We start from the raw sequence: 26,194 nt of genomic DNA, 5'->3' as shown, positions 1-26,194 counted from the left end.
ACTGGTCGTCCAGTCCGGTTGGGGTTGTCAGGCCCGATAGATCTATCAACAGGATTCGCGTTTACAATACCCATGTAAATAGTAGTTACCAAACTACAGGGAAGTATGCCAGCGGTACAACTCAACGTAGAATATATTTTTAAGTACTTGTGTCTATTTTGTAAACATTTATAAAAGCAGCGCATGTATTCTCAGCCCAAAAATATATATTGCAAAAACAATTAAAAAGGGAGCAAATGAAACTCACCTTTGTAGCCCAATAAACAATTCACGTAGATGTAACCAATACTCGGAATGCAAGTAACCGTAGACCTCATCCTAAAGAATATATGTTGGTTAATAAATGTCTAACAAGCTAGGTCAGGTCATAGGGTTCGTATAGTCCTATTGCTCAAGTCCGACTCATAAATTTATCAAAATTTAGCAAAAGTCAACAAAAGTCAACGCAAGTCAAAGTAAGTCAAATGTAAGTCAAACGCAAGTCAAACACAGTCAACATGATTAACACAAGTCAACAACCGCATAAAATTACACAAGTTGATCAAGTAGTCAAACATAGGTCAAACTTAAGTTATTCATTTTTACTTAGAAAAATTTAGATTATTTACATATATGTATTTTTTAGTATTTTGCAGCTGATTGCGGGTCCCACCAAATTTGATATAATACCTTAGGTCATGACCATTGGAAAGTATGTCATCCCACCTTTCTATAGACAGTTTATTTGACAAAAATGGAGTTACGGTTTTAAAGTTATGACCTCGCGAAAACAGTCTCCCGAAACATAAAATGCTGATAAAATTTTTGTTAAGTGTTCAAAATCAGCAACGATTGCCCATTTTCTCGCTTGTTTTATATCTGTTTAAACTCAACAAAATTATACAAATAATATATCGTTTTAAAGCTTGTCGCAAATACTTTCAATACTAAATAATAGTTTTTATCTAAACTTAACTGATTTCAACTTGCGAGTCCTCAAAGTAAGTCCGAGAGTCATTTTGACAATTTTGTAAAAATGCTAAAATTTTCGGTTGACGATTCAAATTTGAATCCGGCTGACCTGACTTAACCAAATTTTTATCACAGCTCAAAAATGACATTTTAGATGTGTTGGTGACTTTCGTTTTCCAAAATTATGCATATGGGTCAATTTATGCACGTTTGACCCGAATGAGTCATAAAACTTTCTTTAAACCAAATTTGACCCAAACTCATTTTTAAAGCACCAAAACTTGCAAACATACTTAAATCAATATACGGGATGTGTTACATACCTTTGGTTCTCAAAATTTCGCATATGGGTCAAAGTAGGCTCGTATGACCCAAATGGGTCATAAACACCCATTTTGACCAAAACATGCCACAACTTATTTTTTAAACACCACAACCTTTAAACTTACTTAAATCGACGTTTGGGACTTTTCTACACTGATCGTTACCCATTTTGGCCCATTAAACCCATTTGGTCAAACAAAGTCAATTGCACATATTATTTAGCTTAAATAATGTAGTCAACTTCCAGAATTTTTATAAAAATAAGTACAGGTCCATTTGACTTGAAATACGCGCCAAAATCTCCGAAATTTAGTCGACTATAACATATCCGAAGCACAACCTCTAACCCTAAACAGAAAGCTCGCAGTGACTAAAAACGTACCAGGCTTTAATGCTGAATCGTTTCGGTACTCATGTATAAACTTTGAAAAATCATATCAAATCCAAAAAGTATCCAAATGACGCGTTTCTGGAGTCTAAACTTATTAATTTTTCGATACGCACGCAACCGTGAACCCAGAATTCTGAGAACAGGTCGCACGCATCCCAATGAAACTGTTCTGTCCGGTTTTAAATAATATAAAATTCTAACTTTGATTTGGCCATAGATTTTGACTCTTTTATCGGAATTGGACAATATCTAAATGAAAACCAAATGTTTTTTTTTTCGCAAGCAATACAACTATATACCTCTCCGGACCTGAATATATAGCATACTTTCCCAGATTCACAGTTTCAATTACGAATTTTTAAACCGAAATAAATTTTTAAGCATCAAAATCACAAACCTTTAATTAACCATAACGAGGGCTATACATATCCGATTAACATGAATCTTAAGTCTATCTTGGGTGTTTTTCAATTATCTATACATCTAATATCAGTTCACAAACTTAATCATAAAGCATTCATCTCAGAAAATTCGGATTCATAGCAAGATCACATGAAAACTTCAATTTAACATATCGGGAGCATACGATAACGAAATCAATTGATTCTTGAGCCTAAAATTAGTAGTTTTTCAATAGTAATCCATCTACATACTTATATTTACAGATAACAAAGTCAAAATTTCAGAAACATGGCAAAACAATTCGGATTTCATGTAATATCATGTTAAACTTCAATTAATCATACCGGAAGCAATTCTAAACGAAATCAAGTGATTCTTGAGCCTAAAATTAATAGTTTTTCACAAGGATTTCATTTATAAGTATTTCATAAACTGAAAATATCATGTTCATATCAGTAGCATACCATTCAAATTCGTGATTCATCAACAAGTCAACAAATGATCAAATTAACGAACAATATCATGCATACATACAAGGACTTGAGCACTAGACACTATATCTACCCTAATATGTAACAAAAATATGAAAACTAGAAAATTAGAGTTTTTAAAACTTACACAAATCAAGAAATTGTTGGTATGGCTGAGTAGAGCTCTTCGAGAGGAGTCCGAATATGTAAACGATTTTATGATCAAGTGATTTCTTGAAGGTGTTTATAAGGAAAGAAGATCGATGATGATGATAAATAGTAATGGGTATTTTAAGGAGAGAGTCTATGTACGTGTGTGTTAGATGAAATGAATTAGGTTTAATAATATAGATGGGATAAAGAGTCACAGGTGATAAATCTATCTCAATTATTGATATCACGGACGTAATAATGTGAAGTCACGGGTATAATAATTAAACACGAGTATTACTATGTAATCACGGGTTATAATTAAATTTTTATCCGATATCTAAAACCCAATGTATTTTATTTTAATATGATTCAATAATTGGTAAATTTTTATATTTATAAAATACATTTACATATATATTGTTCGAAACCTTTTAAATTCTAGACATCGTACCTAGTTGGTGTTTTTCATAAATACTTATTTAATATATTTTTAAACTAAATAATATATGTCTTTTATTGAAAATATAAGTGTTTAAAATAATTCCCCGAGTTTAATTTAAGAGTATACTAATTAATTAAAATGATTTTAGAACTCAATTATTGTAAAATATAATATTTATATTAAGTACTCATACGTTTCGTTCTCTGAAAAAAAATTATTTTATTTTATTATTATTTTATTTATTTATTATTTTTTTTCTGGTTACACTAATTGTAGTGTTTTATTTAACACCTATAAAACTTATGTAATAATATATATATATATATATATATTTTTTTAAAAAAAAATTTAGCGTTGAAAAACGTTGAATTTAACAGACAGTTGTTAAGTTTTTAACGGAAAAAGTCGGGTTGTTACAGTACCGATAGCAAAAATCGGTACGGGTATTTTCGGTATTGTTCCTTATGGTACCGAAAAATTTATTTTTTATATAATTATCACTATTCGTATTATATGTTATTCGGTATTCGATATTTTTATATATTTTTCACTATTCGGTACTTTAGTATAATCAAATATATGTTAAAACAATAATAAGATGTAGTTTTCACTATTCGGTATCGTACCTACTGGGTCAAATCAATAAATTTGGTACCCATATAAGCTATTACCTAAAAATCAATAAATTCGGTACCAATATCGATTTCTCGAAAAAAAACACAGGTACCTTACCGAAACCGAAAATGCCAAATTCAAGGAACCGAAACCGATACCGAATACCGATCGGTACCGTTTTTGGTACAAGTACCGATTCGGTTTCGGTATTTCGGTAATTTTGATCATCCCTATTCAAAATCATTCACTTGCCCCACCCCTTGGGCTAGGGTGTTCATCGGTTCGGTTTATTCGATTTTGAAATTTTTTTGGGCAAAATCGAAAACCGAATTCAAATTTAAAACCCGAACCGAACCGATAACCGAATTCGAATTCGGATTCGGTTCGGTTTTAGGTTAAAACCGAATATTATGAAAAAACTGAGAACGATAGTAGTTTAATTGTGGCGTTACTGATGTCTTAGTTATTTATATCATAAATATTGATGATTTGATCCCAAATTATAATGACATTAAAACATAAATATACAAATTAAATATTTAAAAATTTTGAATTCGGTTTTCGGTTAAACCGAATTCAGAATTTTCAAAACCGAAAACCGAACCGAAAACCGAATTCAAATTCGGTTTCGGTTTGACTCGATCCGAAAATCGTTTTACAAATTCGGTTTGATTTTTTTCCGGTTTGGTTTTCGGGTTCTACGGTTTCAAATCAAATACTGACCACCCCTACGTTCGGCCATCTTCCTTCTTTTTTCTTGCATGTTTTATGTTTTAGTAATTATAGTTTTTTTTTTCTACTTATTAATATTGCTTTTTGTGTTTGTTTCTATTTCAAAATTATCATGTGTTAATATGTATGCACATTGTTAGTTAGAAGGTGAGAGGAAAACAAAACGGACACGTGTGTGAAAAATCCTAGATGCTCTGCTAACTTCGGGCGACGGCTTACCTGATAATTTTTTCATATGTTTTCAGTGATCAATCCGCAACGATTAATCTGTATAGTTTGGATAGTATTCTCCAATGGGAAAGAGTTCTGCAGGGAAAAAGAATAAGGGTTCTCAGCAAACGAATTCTAGGGTTTTGAGAAATAGGACGATTGAAGAGAAGGTTGTTGAAACAGACTCAAGTGAAACAAGTGAGAATGATGAGGCCACGTCTAAACATACTCCGAGAGTTGTTTTAGAGGAAGATCAGAATAGGGATCATGGATCAAATACAAAGAATTCGGAGGTTTACATGAATATCGATGGCAACCCGATCGATTTGGTGAAGGATACCTATGATGATAAGATGAGTATCCACTCTGTGGATTCTAATGAGGGTAAATGAGACAGATTTGAATATCCAACATGATCAGAAGAAGAATTCTGCAGCGAAGGCTGAGAATGGTGGTAACTCTAACTCGAACCAAATGCTTGGGGATAAGTTGGTCGAGCAAGAGGTTCAACAAAGGAAGGGATCGTATCATGATGTGGTGTCTGAACCCAAAATTAAAAGTATGGTTAACTTCAGGTATGTTGAACCAAGTTCTGATCTTGAAGAGGGTGTTGATGTAGCTATTCCATTGGCATCGGTTCGGGAAGCATCTGAGAGGTATGGTCACACCTTATATGGATATTTTTTGGGGAATAGGGTTGCGTTTCCTGTTGTTCAGAACTATGTGAGGAATGTTTGGGGGAAGTATGGGTTAGAGAAAATCATGATGAATTTGAAGGGATTCTTCTTCTTTAAATTCACCACTGAACAAGGGATGTTGGATGTAATGGAGAATGGTCCACGGATTATTAGAACAATTCCTATGATTTTGAACAAATGGATGCCAAAAGCTTCATTAACGAAAGAGGATCTTTCAAAAGTTCCCGTGTGGGTGAAGATACATGATGTATCGTTGTCGGGTTTCACTGAGGATGGTCTAAGTTGCATAGCATCTAGAATTGGGAAACCTATGATGTTGGATTCATACACGAGCACAATGTGTATGGACTCGTGGGGTAGGCCTAATTATGCAAGAGCATTAATAGAGGTTCATGCTAAACAAGAGCTAAAAGAATCGTTGGTAGTTGCAACTCCTAGTTTAGATGGGAAGACTCAAGCTAAGGATGAAGTAAAGATTGAATATGAATGGCGTCCTCCTAGGTGTGCTTATTGCGAGGTGTTTGGACACCTTGAATCAAACTGTCCTAAAGTTATTCCTATTAAAGAAACAAAACCGATGGACAATACTAATGGTTTTAAACAAGTGACTAAAAAGAAAGCAAAAGGGGTAACTATTGGGACCAAGCCAAATGCTGAAGGGAATATGGGTGGTGAAAAAGAGTCAAGTTTGTATATAGGCCAGTAAGGAAGGATAACAAAAAAAATGAATGACATGGACACTAATAAGCCAAGTACCAGTGGTGTCAAAAAAGTCAATATGTTTAGTGCTCTTTAGAAATTAAATCCTGAAGATGATCCGGATGTGCAACAGGAACCACCTATGAAAATTGGAGATCATGCAAAGGGGAATAATGTGACAGTAGGGGACCTAGTTGATGAGGAAAGTGATGTCGAGGAAGACCAAGGGGGTAACGGTGATCGCTATAAGGGTCAAGCACTCCCTGTGAAGATGGTCATAATGTTTAGTATAGCATTATGGAACATAAGGGGTTTGAACATCTTCCCTAAACAAAATGAGGTTCGTGATGTTATTACGAGTAATAACTTATGTATTTGTGCAATTTTGGAGTCTCGTGTTTCGTTAAATAAGTTGAAAAGAATAGGTGACAGGGTATTTCATTCTTGGGATTGGACGTCAAATAGTAATGTATGTGATGGTGGAACACACATTTTTTGGGGTTGGGATCCTGCTATTGTTCAAGTGACGGTCCTTGCGGTTACCGACCAAGTTACTCATTGCAAGATTAGGGTGGTTAATGATGGTACACAATTCTTTATTTCTTTTGTCTACGCGGACAATTATTATATTCGAAAAAGAATATTATGGAGGGATTTGGAGATGCATGCTAATTTTATAGGAAATCATCCATGGGATCTTCTTGGAGATTTTAATGTTTCATTAAGCATAGATGAATCGACGGCAGTGGGTTCATGTATGACGTTGGCCATGCGTGAGTTTATGAACTGTCTAAATAATATTCAGGCTAGTGATATTAACAACATGGGAATGCAATTTACATGGAACCAAAAACCCCATGCAAAGTCGGGTATTTTGAAGAAAATTGATCGTGTGTTGGGTAATGATGCTTTTCTGTCAGGTTTTGTTAACGCGTATGCCTTATTCCAACCATACCGAATTTCAGATCATTGTCCTTCTATTCTGGAAATTCCTGGTCATACTCAAAATAAGCCGAATATGTTTAGATTTAGTAACTATATTACGGACCAGGAGGGTTTTAAAGCTGCTGTCCATGCTGGCTGGAATGTTGATATCGAAGGTTATTCTATGTTTTGTCTTGTAAAAAAGTTAAGGGGTTTAAAGAAGCTGATGCGTAAACTCATGTGGGAGAAAGGTCATATACATGCTACTGTGAAAAGGCTTCGTAGTGAGCTTGATAAACTTCAAATGGAGCTTGATAAAGATCCAGAGTCTCGTGTTATCCGAGAAGCCGAAGCTGATAAATTAAAAGAATATAATGATGCGGTTTGGGATGAAGAGAGATTTCTTAAGCAAAAATTAAAGATTCAATGGTTAAAAGCGGGTGATAGCAATACAAGTTACTTCTATAAAGTTATTAAAGGTCGAGCAAACAGAAGTCGTATCAACGCTATTATGGATCGTAATGGGATTTTAATAGAAGGGAGTGGAGTTGTTGATTGTTTTGTTCAACACTATATGAGCTTTCTTGGTACTGACCAACAGTGTGTGCCTCTAGATAACCTAGAAGATTTATTTTTAAATAAGCTGTCGAGTTCTAAAGAGAATGTTATGGTTAGGCCTATTACAGAAGAGGAGGTCAAAGCTACCATTTTTGATATTGGAGAGGATAAGTCGCCAGGAACGGATGGTTACTCGTCGGCTTTCTTTAAGAAAGCATGGGATATTGTGGGTCAGGATGTGTGTAAGGCGGTTATGGATTTCTTTAGAAATGGCCAATTGTTGACAAAAATCAACCATACAGTGCTAGCTATGTTGCCGAAAGTAGAGACTCCTAGTATGGTAAATGATTATAGCCCTATCTCATGTTGTAATGTTATTTATAAGTGCATCAGTAAAATCATTACAGCTAGGATAAAGGGCTCTCTGAATGACATTGTTAGCGATAACCAATCAACCTTTGTTCCGAGCAGACGAATTACTGATAATATTCTTATTACACAAGAGATAATGAAGAATTATCATCTGGATAGAGGGGTTCCTCGATGTGCTTTTAAGGTGGACATTCAAAAAGATTATGACACGGTGGATTGGAGGTTTTTGCTTACTATGTTGCACGGTTTTGGTCTAACGACCCGTCCTAATCCATCTGGATGAAATCCATATCGATTATAAACGATTCGCAATAGTTGATTACATCGCGAGGTACTTGACCTCTATATGATACATTTTACAAACATTGCATTCGTTTTTAAAAGACAAACTTTCATTACATCGACAGTTGACAGACATGCATACCATTTCATAATATATCCAAATATAATTGACCTAATAATAATCTTGATGAACTCAATGACTCGAATGCAACATCTTTTGAAATATGTCATGAATGACTCCAAGTAATATCTCTAATATGAGCAAATGCACAGGGAAGTTTTATTTCGTACCTGAGAATAAACATGCTTTAAAGTGTCAACCAAAAGGTTAGTGAGTTCATTAGTTTAACATAAATAATCATTTCCATCATTTTAATAGTTTAACATAAATAATCATTTCCATTATTTTAATAGACCACAAGATTTCAATTTTTCCATAAATATACATCTCATATCAGGCATTTCGCAAACTGCATAGAGATAAAATTCATTCATATGGATTGAACACCTGGTAACCGACGTTAACTTAATGCATAGAATATCCCCAAAATAGTACCTCTCGTCTGTATAATAATCTCGAAGTACTAAAGCATTCGTACCCCGAATGGGACTTGTCAAGGTCCATAGATCTATCTTTAGGATTCGCGTCAATCAGGGGCCATTTCCCTAAATTCTTAGGTTACCAGACTTGAAGGGCGACATTCGGTTTAATAATCCAACCATATAATGTAGTTTTTGATCACTTGTGTCTATTTCGTAAAACATTTATAAAAAATTGCGCATGTATTCTCAGTCCAAAAATATAAAGGGTAAAAAGGCAAATGAAACTCACCTAATATATTTTGTAGTAAAAATACATATGACTATATTGAACAATGCAGGGTTGGCCTCGAATTCACGAACCTATATCATTTGTATATATATATATATATATATATATATATATATATATATATATATATATTAAAACATATAATCGTAATTGAGCAATTATATATATTTTGTTATTAATAATATACTTGTTATACTATATGTTATTTCGATAAATTTAATATATTTAGTTTGTATGTTTTATTTAACTATTACTTATCATTAAAAATAAAAACTGTATATTGAGTTTTAATATATATATATATATTTGTATAATAATTGATATAGCTTAACTAATATCTCTTTAATAATAAAAATATAGCGTAATGTATTTTTATATAAAAGTATCTATTTATGATAATATTGATTATTTGGGCGATAGCAAAATAATAATTTTAATAATAATAATAATAATAATAATAATAATAGTAATAATAATAATAATAATAAGTTTAATAATAATAATGCTAATGATTATAGTATTAATAATAATGATAGTATTTATAATAATACTTACGTTACTAATAATAATAATAATAATAATAGTACTAGAGGTGATACTAATACTAATTTTAATCATAGTATTTATGTTCTCATGATAATACATATATTAGTCGTTAGAACAAATATAATAATAACAATGATAATAATAACAATATTCTTATTTGTAACTATGATCATAATACTACTAATACCTAAATGACAAAATTTATAATAATAAATACATTAATAATGTTAGTAATAATGATAATGGTTTTAATACATACAAATATGTTAATAAAAAATAATAAGTGTTCGAATACTAATAATAACAATAATATCAATGACAATAATAATAATTATAGTAATAATAATTAATAATAATAATAATGAGTTTTAATATGTAAAGCAACCTTAGGAGTTCATTTTCAAAAAAGACTTGCACCAAGTAGGGATCGAACCCGAGACCTCTCGAAACCCGACACCATAACATAACCATCCAGCTAAACTTATTTTTCTGTTATATTGTCCGATTTAATTTCATTTAATATGTTTTCTGTTTTCTCCATCTTCTTCCCCCTTCACACATCAATTCGACAGAAATGGTTTGGTGTTCAATAAATCATTAAACTTGTTTTAAAACATTTAACTAATATATAAATGAAATTTATTAGGTTCTGTAATCAATTTAAACAGATAAAGAACATAAATATTTCAATTTACAGAACCCGTTATTTATATTGGTTCATCTTCTTCTTTTTAAACTTGAATATCGATTACAGGTTATCATTCACAAAAACAAAAAACAAAAAATTTAAAACATCAAAGTAATAATAGCGATTGAATATCCAGTGTTTATTTTAAAAGAAAATATAGTAACAACATAAGAGCTGCTGTCACGACGGCCCTTTAAAAAAAATCGATTCACAAATTGATAATGTTTTAGACCAAATTTATAATACGAAACATATTAAAAATCAATACTAGAATCTATTGGAAACATCAATTAAACTCATATCAAAACAGAAAAATCGAATTTGACTCAAGAACACAAGTTGACTTTTTAATTTCAAAACTTTGACTTGAAAATTAAGATTCATCATAGAAAATTGGTAATTGAAACTTACCAGATAGTTTTAGTGGAAGATTTCCAACATTATAGCATTTATACATTTTTAAAATTCACTCAAAATCTGATTTTGGCTGAAAAGTTAGAAGAACAGAGTTCATCGCGTGTTTCCTTGATCATTATTTTTTTTTTTTATCAAAACAGAGGATGTACGTGATTATTGATGATAAGGATACGAAGTCTAATGATTGTGGTAATTACTCTGAATTATTTACTCGTTTTATAGCAACTTCAATCGTCACCCAATTTTTCTAACAGGTACAAAAATAAATAAAATAAATAAAGAGAGATGAGACGTTCAACAGCTTTTTGGAATTACACTCGTGATTTATCACAGATTCGTACGACCAATTTGACAAGAATTCAATCAGCTACAGATTGGAAAGTGATTGAAAATAGAATACCAATTTTTCTGTATTTATATGCATATAATAAGCCGTATATATCTAATTGCATACATATAAATCTGTATTTGTATTTATATATCACTGTGTATAGATTTATCTGTATAATTATTTTTTATTTAACTGTATTATTAATATTTGTATATAACTGTGTTTATATAATTGTATATATATATATATATTATAACTAACCTTATCAATTAATAATTATAGCAATAACAATATTACTCTTAATGTTATAAATAATAATAATGATGATATAATTACATGTACTTATTAATTTTTATATATTTTATACTAGAGGTAACAATATTAATAATACAATTATTAATATTAATATTAATATTAATAATAATAAAAGTAATGATAATAATCTTAATATAACAATTATTCAAAATTTGTAATTTAATATATTACAATTTATAAATTTTATCCTAGTTACTAATTATATTAAGTATTTAATATTTATAATTTACAACACATATAATATTATTTATGTTCAGTATTCATGTATATATATATATATATATATATATATATATATATATATATATATATATATATATATATTAATAGTAACTTATTTATTCTGTGTTTTATTTTTACATTATTAATTCCAATTGTTTGGAGTGTATTCTCATCAATTCATATTAATATCTATGTGTACTTGTATTTATATTTATATCTATATATTTAGTTACAAACAATTGTTCGTGAATCATCGAGAATGGTCAAAAGGGTAAATGCATTCATAGAGCTGTTCCAAAGTTTTCGAGACTCAACATAACAGACTTTGTTTATCGTGTCGAAATTATAATAAGATGAAGTTTAAATTTGGTCGGAAATTGCCGGGTCATCACAGTACCTACCAATTAAAGAAATTTCGTCCCGAAATTTGAGTGAGGTCGTCATGGCTAACAATAAGAATGTTTTTCTGACGAATATGATCTGATAAATAGAGTTTTATCATTGTTGGTTAATATAGATAAAATGATTCGAGTACTCGAGTGAAGCTGTCATAATAGATCGAGATAGAGATTTAACTTTTGACGTAGACACGGTGGATTTCCGGAATTCAAGGGATTAAAGAAAATGTTCTAAATCTAAAAGATTTGATTCTTCGGCGAGTAAGAAAATTAAGATCTCGAAAATTAAATACGGTAATCTGCCTTGATTACTCTGTTTGATATTTTCATTATAAATTAAGCTCTTCCGTTCCATTATTCTCACCATTCCTATACTTTCTTTCTTAGTTCATACCTCCAAAAGGTTCTGAAAATGCTTAATCCAGTTCTGATCCTTGTCCTCATCCTTAATATCGCAACAATTATTCTCCTTTTCCAACTTCCACCAGAGGAATCTGCTGTAACATCCCGCATTTTTCCGTTAAATTTATTTTTAACACTGTCTTTTTTTTAATAATATCTTTCATTATTTAAATTCGTAGTTTCCGTTGACTAACGTTCATAATATCCCCATTATTTAATTATAACATCACTCGTTACTCGAGCGTTTTTAAAATATTCGTTTGGTTAATTCACGCACCCGCTTTCAAACTCGAGGGACTAATGTTGTCAAGTGAGCAAAATGGTAACTAGTGGTTGACTAAGTCAACCACCTCCCACCATCCTCATCCATTCATTCTCACTTCTCCTCCTACCTTCTTTTCTCTCTTCCATCTTTGAACTTAAAACACCCATTTCACTAAATCATCATCTAAATCCGAATTAAGAAGCAAACATCAAAACAAATTACATTTTAGTGATCCTCTCTTCATCCTCTACATTTTGGTACCAATTTCATCAAGTTTGGGTAACTTTCTAAAAACACTAAATTTTCTCTAAATTCGTTTTATATACTTGAAATGATGTTAGTTAGTGTCTATGGCTCGTGTATAACATGAATATATGTTTTGTTTGCTCGATTTGTTGTTTTGAGTAACTAGTTTGAACATTTGAAATGGGTTGCTTAATCTTGTGTTTTGGGTGATTGAATGTTGTTAAATGATTAAAGTTCATGTTTTAATTGTGTTACTGGTATCACTAGCTTCATTTTGATGTGTAGGTTGATTAAGAAAACTTCAAGAACATGATTATTGATTTTTGTGAATTTTGGTTAGGGTTTGATAGACTTAAAACGAACTTTTGATGCTTTGAATGGCATGAAATGTTATTAGTTAGTGATTAGTTGTATTGTATATTTCATTACCTTAAAAACGGCATATCGTATGTGTAAATTGGTTTCCCGAGTCAAGAAATGCGTTTTGTGAACTTGAAACTTTGATTTTGAACGTTTAATGAACATTTGATGAGGTTTTCATTGTTGTTAATGATGGATTTGATTCATGAAATGTGTTTAGTTGTGTTCCTCTTTAAATTACCTTTCCAACGATATAAGATACGTGTTTTGAATGTTAACGAGTCAAAAGTTACGTTTGTTTGAAGTTTGGTTCGAGCCTACATTTAAAACTGCACAGGTATCCTGACTAGTGTTAAGCCGCGGCGCGGCTCCTCTAGCCACGGCGCGGTTTAAAGCGTGGAAATGTGGCTGTCCAAAATTTCCAATTTTTGTAAAAATCTAACTATGCTACGCAACTCCGATTGACATGAAACTTGGCCAACATGCTTATATATGGATTCTAAGCTTAGAAAAATTGTCCGAGACCCGACCCGAACACGTTGACTTTTTCGTTGACTTTGACTAAAGTTTGACTTTTAGTCAAACTTAACCAAACACTTATGCAATCCTTCTAATCTTCTTTTATACTTGTTTCTTGCATGAAACTTGACAACGTGATTCACATGCTATATAATCGAGTCGTAACGAGCCATAAGAATAATTGAACACATTTCTCCCGACCTTGAGTCGTAACTGTAACGACCCGACCAAAACCGTTATTGACGGCGCCGTTAACTTAGGTCCCGTTGCTTGGTCGTAGTCCCTATATGAGACTCGTTTGACCAAAATTATGTCGCATTCATTTGAAAGGTACAAGACTTGCAAGTTTAGTTTACAAAACCGTTCGACAACAAGTCTAAGTTTACAAAAGTCATAAAGTATAAATGAAATAACTTGCGACATAATTAGTTTAAAAACACAGTTGCTATAAATAGCGTAAGTAAGTAAACAAAAGTTTGAATCCAAAAGTGCTATCCCTAGCGTATGCATGCATGGTTGACTCCAATCAAGCAATCAAAGAGTGCGGAAGCATGTATCAAGTAGCCAAGTATGAACCTGAGAAAACATGTAGAAAACTGTCAACGAAAAACGTTGGTGAGATCATAAATGTATTTGTAAAAGTATGTTTTTGAATCACAAGGTTTAGTATCAAGCGTATACATCTCTAAAGATGTGTTTGTATCAAAAAGTATTTTTTCGAAAGGCTTGTATCAAAAAGTATACATCTCAAAAGATGTTATTTGTAAACCATAAGATTTTGTATAAAGTGAATATCAAGCGTATACATCACAAAAGATGTTGTCTGTATCACGAGCACCCAATTACCAAAACTTAACTGAATCTTACCTCTGCATAATAGTGTTAGAACCTACACTATACACCGAAAATACGTTTCATCCGTCAGACGAGGGTTCGTCAAACCCGTATGGCCACACAACATAAATTCTCGCTCACACCCTACAAGTGTAACTAATGGTAATTGAACTTGAGGATTTTTGTTCTAACTCGTATGTTTCTTTGCTCTTTGTATTCGTATTTGTGTTCAAAGTATGAAAGTATAAACCGTATAAAATGTATATAAAGTATATGTTTCTCAGCCCACGATTTAAAGTATAAAAGTATTTGTAAAGGTGGGACTATGATCTCACCTCGAGTGCACGAGTATAAAAGTACTTCACAAAGTAAACGTGTGCATGAAAGTTGCTTAGCCTTGACCTAAACAAGTAAGTTGTATCAATTAACCGGTTACGATACAAGGTCGGGTGAAATGTGTTCAATTAGTCCTATGGCTCGTTACGACTCGATTAAATATAGCATGTGAATCAATTTGTCAAGTTTCATACAAGAATCACGTATAAAAGCATGTTAGAACGATTGCATAAAAGTTTGGTTAAGTTTGACTAAAAGTCAAACTTGGTCAAAGTCAACGAAAAAGTCAACACGTTCGGGTCGGGTCCCGGACTATTTTTCTATGCTAGTTATTCATATACAAGTATATTAGAACAAGTTTCATGTGAATCGGAGGTCGATAGCTAGTCAAACATTTCACGTGAAAAGGGACATAATGAGCAGAATCTGGCCAGGCCAGTTCGCGCGCCGCGCGGGGATGGGGCGCGCCGCGCCACCATCTGGGCAGACCCTTTTCTGTTTTTCAAAGTATGCGCGAACCAAAACTCTTTCCAACCCAATTCTTGACCCGCAAACACCCAAAACATGTGTCTTATATCATCGGAAAGGTATTTTTACAAGGAATACAACTAAACACAATTCATCAATCACAAACATCATTTACAATAGCCGAAAACTCGTCAATTGATCAAGAAAGGTTTATTTTCAAAGTTTCAAGTTCGTAAAACGTATTTTATGATTCGGGAATCCAATTTACACATACGATATGCCGTTTCGAAGGTAATTAAGCATACATTGCATCTAAACACTTACTAACAACATTAACAAGCATTCAACGCATCAAAAGTTCATTTCAAAGTCTATCAAACCCTAACCAAAATTCACAAAAATCAATAATCATGTGTTTGAAGTTTTCTTAATCAACCTACGCATCAAAACGAAGCTAGTGATACTAGTAACACAATTAAAACATGAACTTTAACAATCAAAAAACATTTAATCTTCCAAAATGCAAGATTAAGCAAACCCATTTCAAATGTTCAAACTAGTTACTCAAAACAACAAATCGAGCAAACAAAATATATATTCATGTTACACACGAGCCATAGACACTAACTAACACCATTTCAAGTATAAAAACACGAATTTAGAGAAAATCTAGAGTTTTAGAAATGTTACCCAAACGAGATGAAGTTGGTATCAAATTGTAGAGGATGAAGAGAGGATTCCAAATATGTAATTTGTTTTGTTGTAAGCTTCCTAGATCGAATTTAGATGATGATTTTATGAAGTTGGGGTTTGTGTTCAAAAATGAGAAGTAGAGAGAAAGGGAAGGATGAAGGTGGGTGGTGATAATGAATGGATGAGATGGGGTTTGACTAGTTGACCTAGTCACTAGTTAGGCCCCTTTGCAACTTTGGTCCCTCAAGTTTCAAAGCGGGTGCGGGAATTAACCAAACGAATATTTTAAAAACGCTCGTGTAAACGGGTGACGTTAAAATTAAATAACGAGGGATATTATTTAAAAAAAAAAGACGGTGTTAAAATAAATTTAACGGAAAAATGCGGGATGTTACAATATCCACACCTCAAAAAAAATTTCGTCCCGAAATTTAGTTGGAAGTAGTAGTTGTTGAATCTTCCTCGAGATCTTGCGTTGTAAATTCTACGGATAAGTGAAGGTACGTCCTTGGGCATTTCAACGAACTTCGACGGTCGGGATTTTTTTTTTCGTTGGATTGAAGTTTGGTTTCATGATTCATAATTTCAACCGGTTCTCCTAGGAAGTGGAGTGTACCATCGATAGCAGGTTCGTCGAAGAGGGTAACAAGTCCTGGTTTCGCAAGGCACGTCTTTAAGTTTGATACGTAGAATGTGGGATGTACGGAGACTCGAATGAGTTGAAAAATCTAAACGGCTAGTAACGGGTCCGAAACGCCCCCAGGATTTTAAAAGGTTTTGTGTATCGCGGATTTAGCTTCCTACGTTTCCCGAAACGGATTGCACCTTCCTAAGGTGCGACTTTTAATGTTACGCTTTTAACCACTTGGAATTCGAGAGGTCCACGTCTAACATCGGCATAGCTCTTTTGGCGACTACGGTCCGCCTTGAGCCTTTCTTGGATTTGAACGATCATAACGGTTATCTCATGAATGAGTCCGGGTCCGGTGGTTTGCATGTCAACTACTTCGGTTCAACAATTTAAGAAAATGACATTCACGGCTATCCGAGTCCTCAAAAAGTGTGACGTTAATACTCGAATGAAATTTTATTGTAGTAAGAGAATTTGACTAAGTACTTTTCTCAAGTAAATTTGAAGTCGATAGCACGAACTCGTGTTATGGTTTCCAAAGTTTGAATCATATGTTTGCTCGGTCCGTCGGGTTGTGGTTGATGTGTTGTACTCATGTTTAAGCGTGGTCCCGAGACTTTTTGTAAGGCACTCCGAAATCTAGAAGTGAAACAAGAATCTCGATCTGAAATGAGGTACATTTCTGTAAGGTATGTTTGAAAAAGTTTGTTAGGACTTGAAAACGTTAGATAGAACAAGTTTCTCAAGAAATTCGCGCCGCGGAAGATTTATCGTTTTCCAAAAATGTTCGTCGGGACTATTCACCCTCGAGGCGAATACTAGTATAACGTGGAGAGTCTCTCTCTCCATTGAGAGTTTAGAATAAAAGATTTCCTGAACCGGAATTATGAGGGTGATGCAAGAGAAGTTTCCGCCCCGATGTAAGCATAACGAGTAAATTGTAGTTAATCAAAAAGACTGTGCGAGGACGAGATAGTATTCACGTGTAACATACGGTTGAAGTCGAAAGGAATCGGTAATTCATTCGGAAGCATAAGTATAGTTCGACAAAAATCGAAGGTGTGTCCCCGGTATGGTTGTTATCAATATTCTCGGAGTTTTCAGATGTCCAAACATGAATAGATGAAGTCATGTACATGGCTCATGGTGGTGTTTAGGTTGATCGAGTCTAACCACCATCACGTGTCACTAGAACTTTGGTATGTCTTACCGTAATATAACCACGTTGATCGAGTGTTGTTATATTACGCTAACTCATACCTCCATTCCCACATCACTCTATAGATTCAAGTTCGTGTCATCGTGAAGACCTAAAATGAACAAAATGTAACGACGTCTCAAACGTGACTCGTATTAAATCGAAAGAATTTCTGCAACTCTAAGGAAGCGTTCCCCGAGGGAAGTGTATAAATGATTGTTCACGTCAATGCGGTTCGAGTCAGACAAAAATGTATTTAGGTATGAAAAGGGTAACGAGTCATGATAACGAGTAGTACGCAACCGTAGTGATAAATGTTGATGACGATACTCACCTAGAGTAGTGATGGTAGTAACACCAAAAAGTAGATAGTAAGAAACACCAGTGGGAAACCGATAGTAAGTTGAAACGGTGGCAAATAACAATCCGGGAGACAGAGTTCCCGAACAAGTGTGACTAATGAAGTCGTCGTCATCCATACGTGTATGAATCATGAATTTACATGTGTTACCAAAAAGTGGCGGAATACGAGTTCGTATGATGAAGGTTGGGTACCATTAAAAAGTTTGCCTAAGAATGATTCAAGTATAATACACAAGTAGTCAAGTAAGTGCTATCTATAGCAAATGTATGTCAGAATGCAAATGCTAACTATTCGGTTGTAGTCTAGACTCACTAATGCGTCCTAACGACTCTGTCAGACACACTAATGATTATCCTAGTTCCCTACAACCAACGCTCTGATACCACTTGTAACGACCCGACCAAAACCGTTATTGACGGCGCCGTTAACTTAGGTCCCGTTGCGTGGTCGTAGTCCCTATATGAGACTCGTTTGACCAAAATTATGTCGCATTCATTTGAAAGGTACAAGACTTGCAAGTTTAGTTTACAAAACCGTTCGACAACAAGTCTAAGTTTACAAAAGTCATAAAGTATAAATGAAATAACTTGCGACATAATTAGTTTAAAAACACAGTTGCTATAAATAGCGTAAGTATGTAAACAAAAGTTTGAATCCAAAAGTGCTATCCCTAGCGTATGCATGCATGGTTGACTCCAATCAAGCAATCAAAGAGTGCGGAAGCATGTATCAAGTAGCCAAGTATGAACCTGAGAAAACATGTAGAAAACTGTCAACGAAAAACGTTGGTGAGATCATAATTGTATTTGTAAAAGTATGTTTTTGAATCACAAGGTTTAGTATCAAGCGTATACATCTCTAAAGATGTGTTTGTATCAAAAAGTATTTTTTCGAAAGGCTTGTATCAAAAAGTATACATCTCAAAAGATGTTATTTGTAAACCATAAGATTTTGTATAAAGTGAATATCAAGCGTATACATCGCAAAAGATGTTGTCTGTATCACGAGCACCCAATTACCAAAACTTAACTGAATCTTACCTCTGCATAATAGTGTTAGAACCTACACTATACACCGAAAATACGTTTCATCCGTCAGACGAGGGTTCGTCAAACCCGTATGGCCACACAACATAAATTCTCGCTCACACCCTACAAGTGTAACTAATGGTAATTGAACTTGAGGATTTTTGTTCTAACTCGTATGTTTCTTTGCTCTTTGTATTCGTATTTGTGTTCAAAGTATGAAAGTATAAACCGTATAAAATGTATATAAAGTATATGTTTCTCAGCCCACGATTTAAAGTATAAAAGTATTTGCAAAGGTGGGACTATGATCTCACCTCGAGTGCACGAGTATAAAAGTACTTCATAAAGTAAACGTGTGCATGAAAGTTGCTTAGCCTTGACCTAAACAAGTAAGTTGTATCAATTAACCGGTTACGATACAAGGTCGGGTGAAATGTGTTCAATTAGTCCTATGGCTCGTTACGACTCGATTAAATATAGCATGTGAATCAATTTGTCAAGTTTCATACAAGAATCATGTATAAAAGCATGTTAGAACGATTGCATAAAAGTTTGGTTAAGTTTGACTAAAAGTCAAACTTGGTCAAAGTCAACCAAAAAGTCAACACGTTCGGGTCGGGTCCCGGACTATTTTTCTATGCTAGTTATTCATATACAAGTATATTAGAACAAGTTTCATGTGAATCGGAGGTCGATAGCTAGTCAAACATTTCACGTGAAAAGGGACATAATGAGCAGAATCTGGCCAGGCCAGTTCGCGCGCCGCGCGGGGATGGGGCGCGCCGCGCCACCATCTGGGCAGACCCTTTTCTGTTTTTCAAAGTATGCGCGAACCAAAACTCTTTCCAACCCAATTCTTGACCCGCAAACACCCAAAACATGTGTCTTATATCATCGGAAAGGTATTTTTACAAGGAATACAACTAAACACAATTCATCAATCATAAACATCATTTACAATAGCCGAAAACTCGTCAATTGATCAAGAAAGGTTTATTTTCAAAGTTTCAAGTTCGTAAAACGTATTTTATGATTCGGGAATCCAATTTACACATACGATATGCCGTTTCGAAGGTAATTAAGCATACATTGCATCTAAACACTTACTAACAACATTAACAAGCATTCAACGCATCAAAAGTTCATTTCAAAGTCTATCAAACCCTAACCAAAATTCACAAAAATCAATAATCATGTGTTTGAAGTTTTCTTAATCAACCTACGCATCAAAACGAAGCTAGTGATACTAGTAACACAATTAAAACATGAACTTTAACAATCAAACAACATTTAATCTTCCAAAATGCAAGATTAAGCAAACCCATTTCAAATGTTCAAACTAGTTACTCAAAACAACAAATCGAGCAAACAAAATATATATTCATGTTACACATGAGCCATAGACACTAACTAACACCATTTCAAGTATAAAAACACGAATTTAGAGAAAATCTAGAGTTTTAGAAATGTTACCCAAACGAGATGAAGTTGGTATCAAATTGTAGAGGATGAAGAGAGGATTCCAAATATGTAATTTGTTTTGTTGTAAGCTTCCTAGATCGAATTTAGATGATGATTTTATGAAGTTGGGGTTTGTGTTCAAAAATGAGAAGTAGAGAGAAAGGGAAGGATGAAGGTGGGTGGTGATAATGAATGGATGAGATGGGGTTTGACTAGTTGACCTAGTCACTAGTTAGGCCCCTTTGCAACTTTGGTCCCTCGAGTTTCAAAGCGGGTGCGGGAATTAACCAAACGAATATTTTAAAAACGCTCGTGTAAACGGGTGACGTTAAAATTAAATAACGAGGGATATTATTTAAAAAAAAAAGACGGTGTTAAAATAAATTTAACGGAAAAACGCGGGATGTTACAGTAACCGGTTAATTGATACAACTTACTTGTTTAGGTCAAGGCTAAGCAACAATCATGCATACGTTTACTTTGTGAAGTACTTTTATACTCGTGCACTCGAGGTGAGATCATAGTCCCACTTTTACTCTTTTGAACTTACATTTGGGATGAGAAAACATAAACATTACTTTTAAACTAAGTGAACACAAGTAGAGGAAAAGAAACATTCTACATACGAGTTTAGAACGAAATCCTCAATTCGATTATCATTAGTTACTCTTGCAGTGTGTAAGTGTAGGAGTGAACTTATGTTGTATGGCCATATGGGTTTAACAAACCCTCATCTAGGACGGTTCGCTACCGTCTACGGATGAAATATATTTTCAGGAAACAGTGTTATTCTAGCACTATTAATGGGGTATCAATGGACGGAATGTTAAGCCTTGATAATTGGGTGCTCGTGAATATTAACTTTTAGAATGTATTATTATTTTATCAATGTTGCAAATCTTGTGGTTCGACTTACTTTTACTCACTTACTTACTTAAACCTATGATTTCACCAACGTTTTCGTTGACAGTTTTCTATATGTTTTCTCAGGTTCATACTTGGTTACTTGTTACATGCTTCCGCTCTCTTTGATTACTTGATTGGAGTCAACCATGCATGCATACGCTAGGGATAGCACTTTTAGATTCAAACTTTTGTCTACATACTTACGCTATTTATAGCAACTGGGATTTTAAACTAATTATGTCGCTAGTTATTTCATTCATACTTTATAACTTTTGTAAACTTAAACATATTGTCGATCCGTTTGGTAAACTAAACTTTGCAAGTTTTGTACATTTCAAATGAATGCGACATAATTTTGGTCAAACGAATCTCTTATAGGGACTACGACCACTTAACGGGACCTCAGTTAGCGACGCCGTCAATGACGTTTTTGGTCGGGTCGCTATAGATGGTATCAGAGCGTTGGTTGTAGGGATCTAGGATGTGCATTAGTGTGTCTAACAGAGTCTTTAGGACGCATTAGTGAATCTAGACTACAACCGGATAGTTAGCCATTGCATTCTGACATACATTTGCTATAGATAGCATTTACTTGACTACTTGTGCATTATACTTGAATCATTCTTAGGAAAACTTTTTAATGATACCCAACCTTCATCATACGAATCCGTACTCTACCACTTTCTGATAACACATGTAAATTCGAGATTTATACGCGTAAGGATGACAACGACTTCATTAGTCACACTTGTTCGGGAACTCTGTCTCCCAGATTGTTATTCGCTATCATTTCAACTTACTATCGGTGTCGTACCGGTGTTCATTACTATCTACCACTTCTTGTTATTACCACCACTACTCACCTAGAGTATCGTCATCACTATTTATCACTACGGTTGAGTACTATTCGTTATCATGATTCGTTACACTTCTCGTACCGAATTACACTATTGTTTGACTCGAACCGCTTTGACGTGGACAATCATTTATACACCCCCTCGGGAAACGCATCTTCAGAGTTGCACTAATTCTTTCGATTCAATACGAGTCACGTCAGAGATGTCGTTACACTTTGTTCATTTTAAATTTTCACGATTACACGAACTTGAATCTATGGAGTGATGTGGGAATGGAGGTATGAGTTAGCGTAATATAACGACACTCGATCAACGTGGTTATATTACGGTAAGTCATACCAAAGTTCTAATGACTCGTGATGGTGATTGGACTCGATCAACCTAATCACCACCATGTGCCATGTACATGACTTCATCTTTTCATGTTTGGACATCTGAAAACTCTGAAAGTACTGACAACAACCATACCGGGGACACACCTTCGATTATTGTCGAACTATATTTATTCTTCTGAATGAATGACGAATTCTTTCGACTTCAACCATATATTACACGTGTATACTATCTCGTCCTCGCACAGTCTTATTGATTAACTACAATTTACTCGTTATGCTTACATCGGGGCGAAAACTTCTCTTGCATCACCCTCATAATTCCGGTTCAGGAAATCTTTTATTCTAAACTCTCAATGGAGAGAGAGACTCTCCACGTTATACTAGTATTCGCCTCGAAGGGGAATAGTCCCGACGAACGTTTTTGGAAACCGATAAATCTTCCGCGACGCGAATTTCTTGAGAAATTTGTTCTAACTAACGTTTTCGAGTCCTAACGGACTTGTTCAAATATACCTTACAGAAATGTACCTCGTTTCAGATCAAGATTCTCGTTTAACTTCTAGATTTCGGAGTGCCTTACAAAAAGCCTCGGGACCACGTTTAGACATGAGTACCGCATATCATCCACAACCCGACGGACCCAACAAACACATGTTCCAACCTTGGTAAAACATACCACAAACTTGTATTTTTATCCTTTAGACGATTCCCCTTACAATGAGGGTTATCATTCGAGTCTTAACGTCACACCTTTTGAAATCTTATATGACTGGAAACGTCATTCTCCTTTGTCGAACCACGTAAACAATGATCAATTCACCGGGCCCGAGTTTATTCAGGAACGACCGAGAAAATTATTCAAATCCTAGAAAGTCTCGAGACGGCCCGTAGTCGCCAAGGGAGCTATGCCGATGTTAGACGTAAACATTTTGTATTCCAAGTAGGTAACCGTGTAACGTTAAAAGCCGCACCTTGGAAAGGTGTAATCCGTTTCGGGAAACGTATAAAGCTAAATTCGTGATATTTTGATCCTTTTGAAATCTTGGAGCGTTTTGGACCCGTTGCTTGCCGTTTAGAATTTCTGACTTATTTGAGTCTCCGTTCATCCTACATTCTATGTATCAACTTAAAGACGTGCCTTGCAAAACAAGAACTTGTTATTACTTTTCGATGAGCTTACTAACGACGATAAACTTCACTTCCTTGGTAACCCGGTTGAAATTATGGATCGTGAAACCAAACTCGGAAACCACGTAAAATCCCGACTGTCGAAGTTCGTTGAAATGCCCCAGGAAGTACCTTCACCTATTCGTAGAATTGGCAACGCAATATCTCGAGGAAGAATCAACAACTACTACTTCCAACTAAATTTCGGGACGAAATTTCTTTTAAGGTGTGGGTAATGTAACATCCCGCATTTTTTCGTTAAATTTATTTTTAACCCTGTCTTTTTTTTTTAATAATATCTTTCATTATTTAAATTCGTAGTTTCCGTTGACTAACGTTCATAATATCCCCGTTATTTAATTATAACATCACTCGTTACTTGAGCGTTTTTAAAATATTCGTTTGGTTAATTCACGCACCCGCTTTCAAACTCGAGGGACTAATGTTATCAAGTGAGCAAAATGGTAACTAGTGGTTGACTAAGTCAACCACCTCCCACCATCCTCATCCATTCATTCTCACTTCTCCTCCTACCTTCTTTTCTCTCTTCCATCTTTGAACTCAAAACACCCATTTCACTAAATCATCATCTAAATCCGAATCAAGAAGCAAACATCAAAACAAATTACATTTTAGTGATCCTCTCTTCATCCTCTACATTTTGGTACCAATTTCATCAAGTTTGGGTAACTTTCTAAAAACACTAAATTTTCTCTAAATTTGTTTTATATACTTTAAATGATGTTAGTTAGTGTCTATGGCTCGTGTATAACATGAATATATGTTTTGTTTGCTCGATTTGTTGTTTTGAGTAACTAGTTTGAACATTTGAAATGGGTTGCTTAATCTTGTGTTTTGGGTGATTGAATGTTGTTAAATGGTTAAAGTTCATGTTTTAATTGTGTTACTAGTATCACTAGCTTCATTTTGATGTGTAGGTTGATTAAGAAAACTTCAAGAACATGATTATTGATTTTTGTGAATTTTGGTTAGGGTTTGATAGACTTAAAACGAACTTTTGATGCTTTGAATGGCATGAAATGTTATTAGTTAGTGATTAGTTGTATTGTATATTTCATTACCTTCAAAACGGCATATCGTATGTGTAAATTGGTTTCCCGAGTCAAGAAATGCGTTTTGTGAACTTGAAACTTTGATTTTGAACGTTTAATGAACATTTGATGAGGTTTTCATTGTTGTTAGTGATGGATTTGATTCATGAAATGTGTTTATTTGTGTTCCTCTTTAAATTACCTTCCCAACGATATAAATACGTGTTTTGAATGTTAACGAGTCAAAAGTTACGTTTGTTTGAAGTTTGGTTCGAGCCTACATTTAAAACTGCACAGGTATCCTGACTAGTGTTAAGCCGCGGCGCGGCTCCTCTAGCCACGGCGCGGCTTAAAGCGTGGAAATGTGTCTGTCCAAAATTTCCAATTTTCGTAAAAATCTAACTATGCTACGCAACTCCGATTGACATGAAACTTGGCCAACATGCTTATATATGGATTCTAAGCTTAGAAAAATTGTCCGAGACCCGACCCGAACACGTTGACTTTTTCGTTGACTTTGACTAAAGTTTGACTTTTAGTCAAACTTAACCAAACACTTATGCAATCCTTCTAATCTTCTTTTATACTTGTTTCTTGCATGAAACTTGACAACGTGATTCACATGCTATATAATCGAGTCGTAACGAGCCATAAGACTAATTGAACACATTTCTCCCGACCTTGAGTCGTAACCGGTTAATTGATACAACTTACTTGTTTAGGTCAAGGCTAAGCAACAATCATGCATACGTTTACTTTGTGAAGTACTTTTATACTCGTGCACTCGAGGTGAGATTATAGTCCCACTTTTACTCTTTTGAACTTATATTTGGGATGAGAAAACATAAACATTACTTTTAAACTAAGTGAACACAAGTAGAGGAAAACAAACATTCTACATACGAGTTTAGAACGAAATCCTCAATTCGATTATCATTAGTTACTCTTGCAGTGTGTAAGTGTAGGCGTGAACTTATGTTGTATGGCCATATGGGTTTGACAAACCCTCATCTAGGACGGTTCGCTACCGTCTACGGATGAAATATATTTTCGAGAAACAGTGTTGTTCTAGCACTATTAATGGGTATCAACAGACGGAA

At 34.2% G+C, this 26,194-nt stretch overlaps 1 protein-coding gene across 1 annotated transcript in view; it reads left to right on the top strand.

Annotated features, from left to right (window-relative positions):
* Positions 1-5,164: 5,164 nt before the first annotated feature.
* The window catches only part of LOC139900642 (uncharacterized), a 32,062-nt gene continuing 11,032 nt past the window's right edge, over positions 5,165-26,194 (top strand). Inside the window, exons 1-2 of the mRNA XM_071883407.1 lie at positions 5,165-6,074; positions 6,201-8,163. Coding sequence (XP_071739508.1) covers positions 5,165-6,074; positions 6,201-8,163 — 2,873 coding nt within the window. The remainder of the gene's footprint in view (positions 6,075-6,200; positions 8,164-26,194) is intronic.

The sequence above is a fragment of the Rutidosis leptorrhynchoides genome, chromosome 1 (genome assembly GCF_046630445.1).
Source record: "Rutidosis leptorrhynchoides isolate AG116_Rl617_1_P2 chromosome 1, CSIRO_AGI_Rlap_v1, whole genome shotgun sequence".
Lineage (NCBI taxonomy): Eukaryota > Viridiplantae > Streptophyta > Magnoliopsida > Asterales > Asteraceae > Rutidosis > Rutidosis leptorrhynchoides.
Note: the sequence above shows the minus strand (reverse complement) of the source record. Positions and strands in the feature narration are given on the sequence as shown.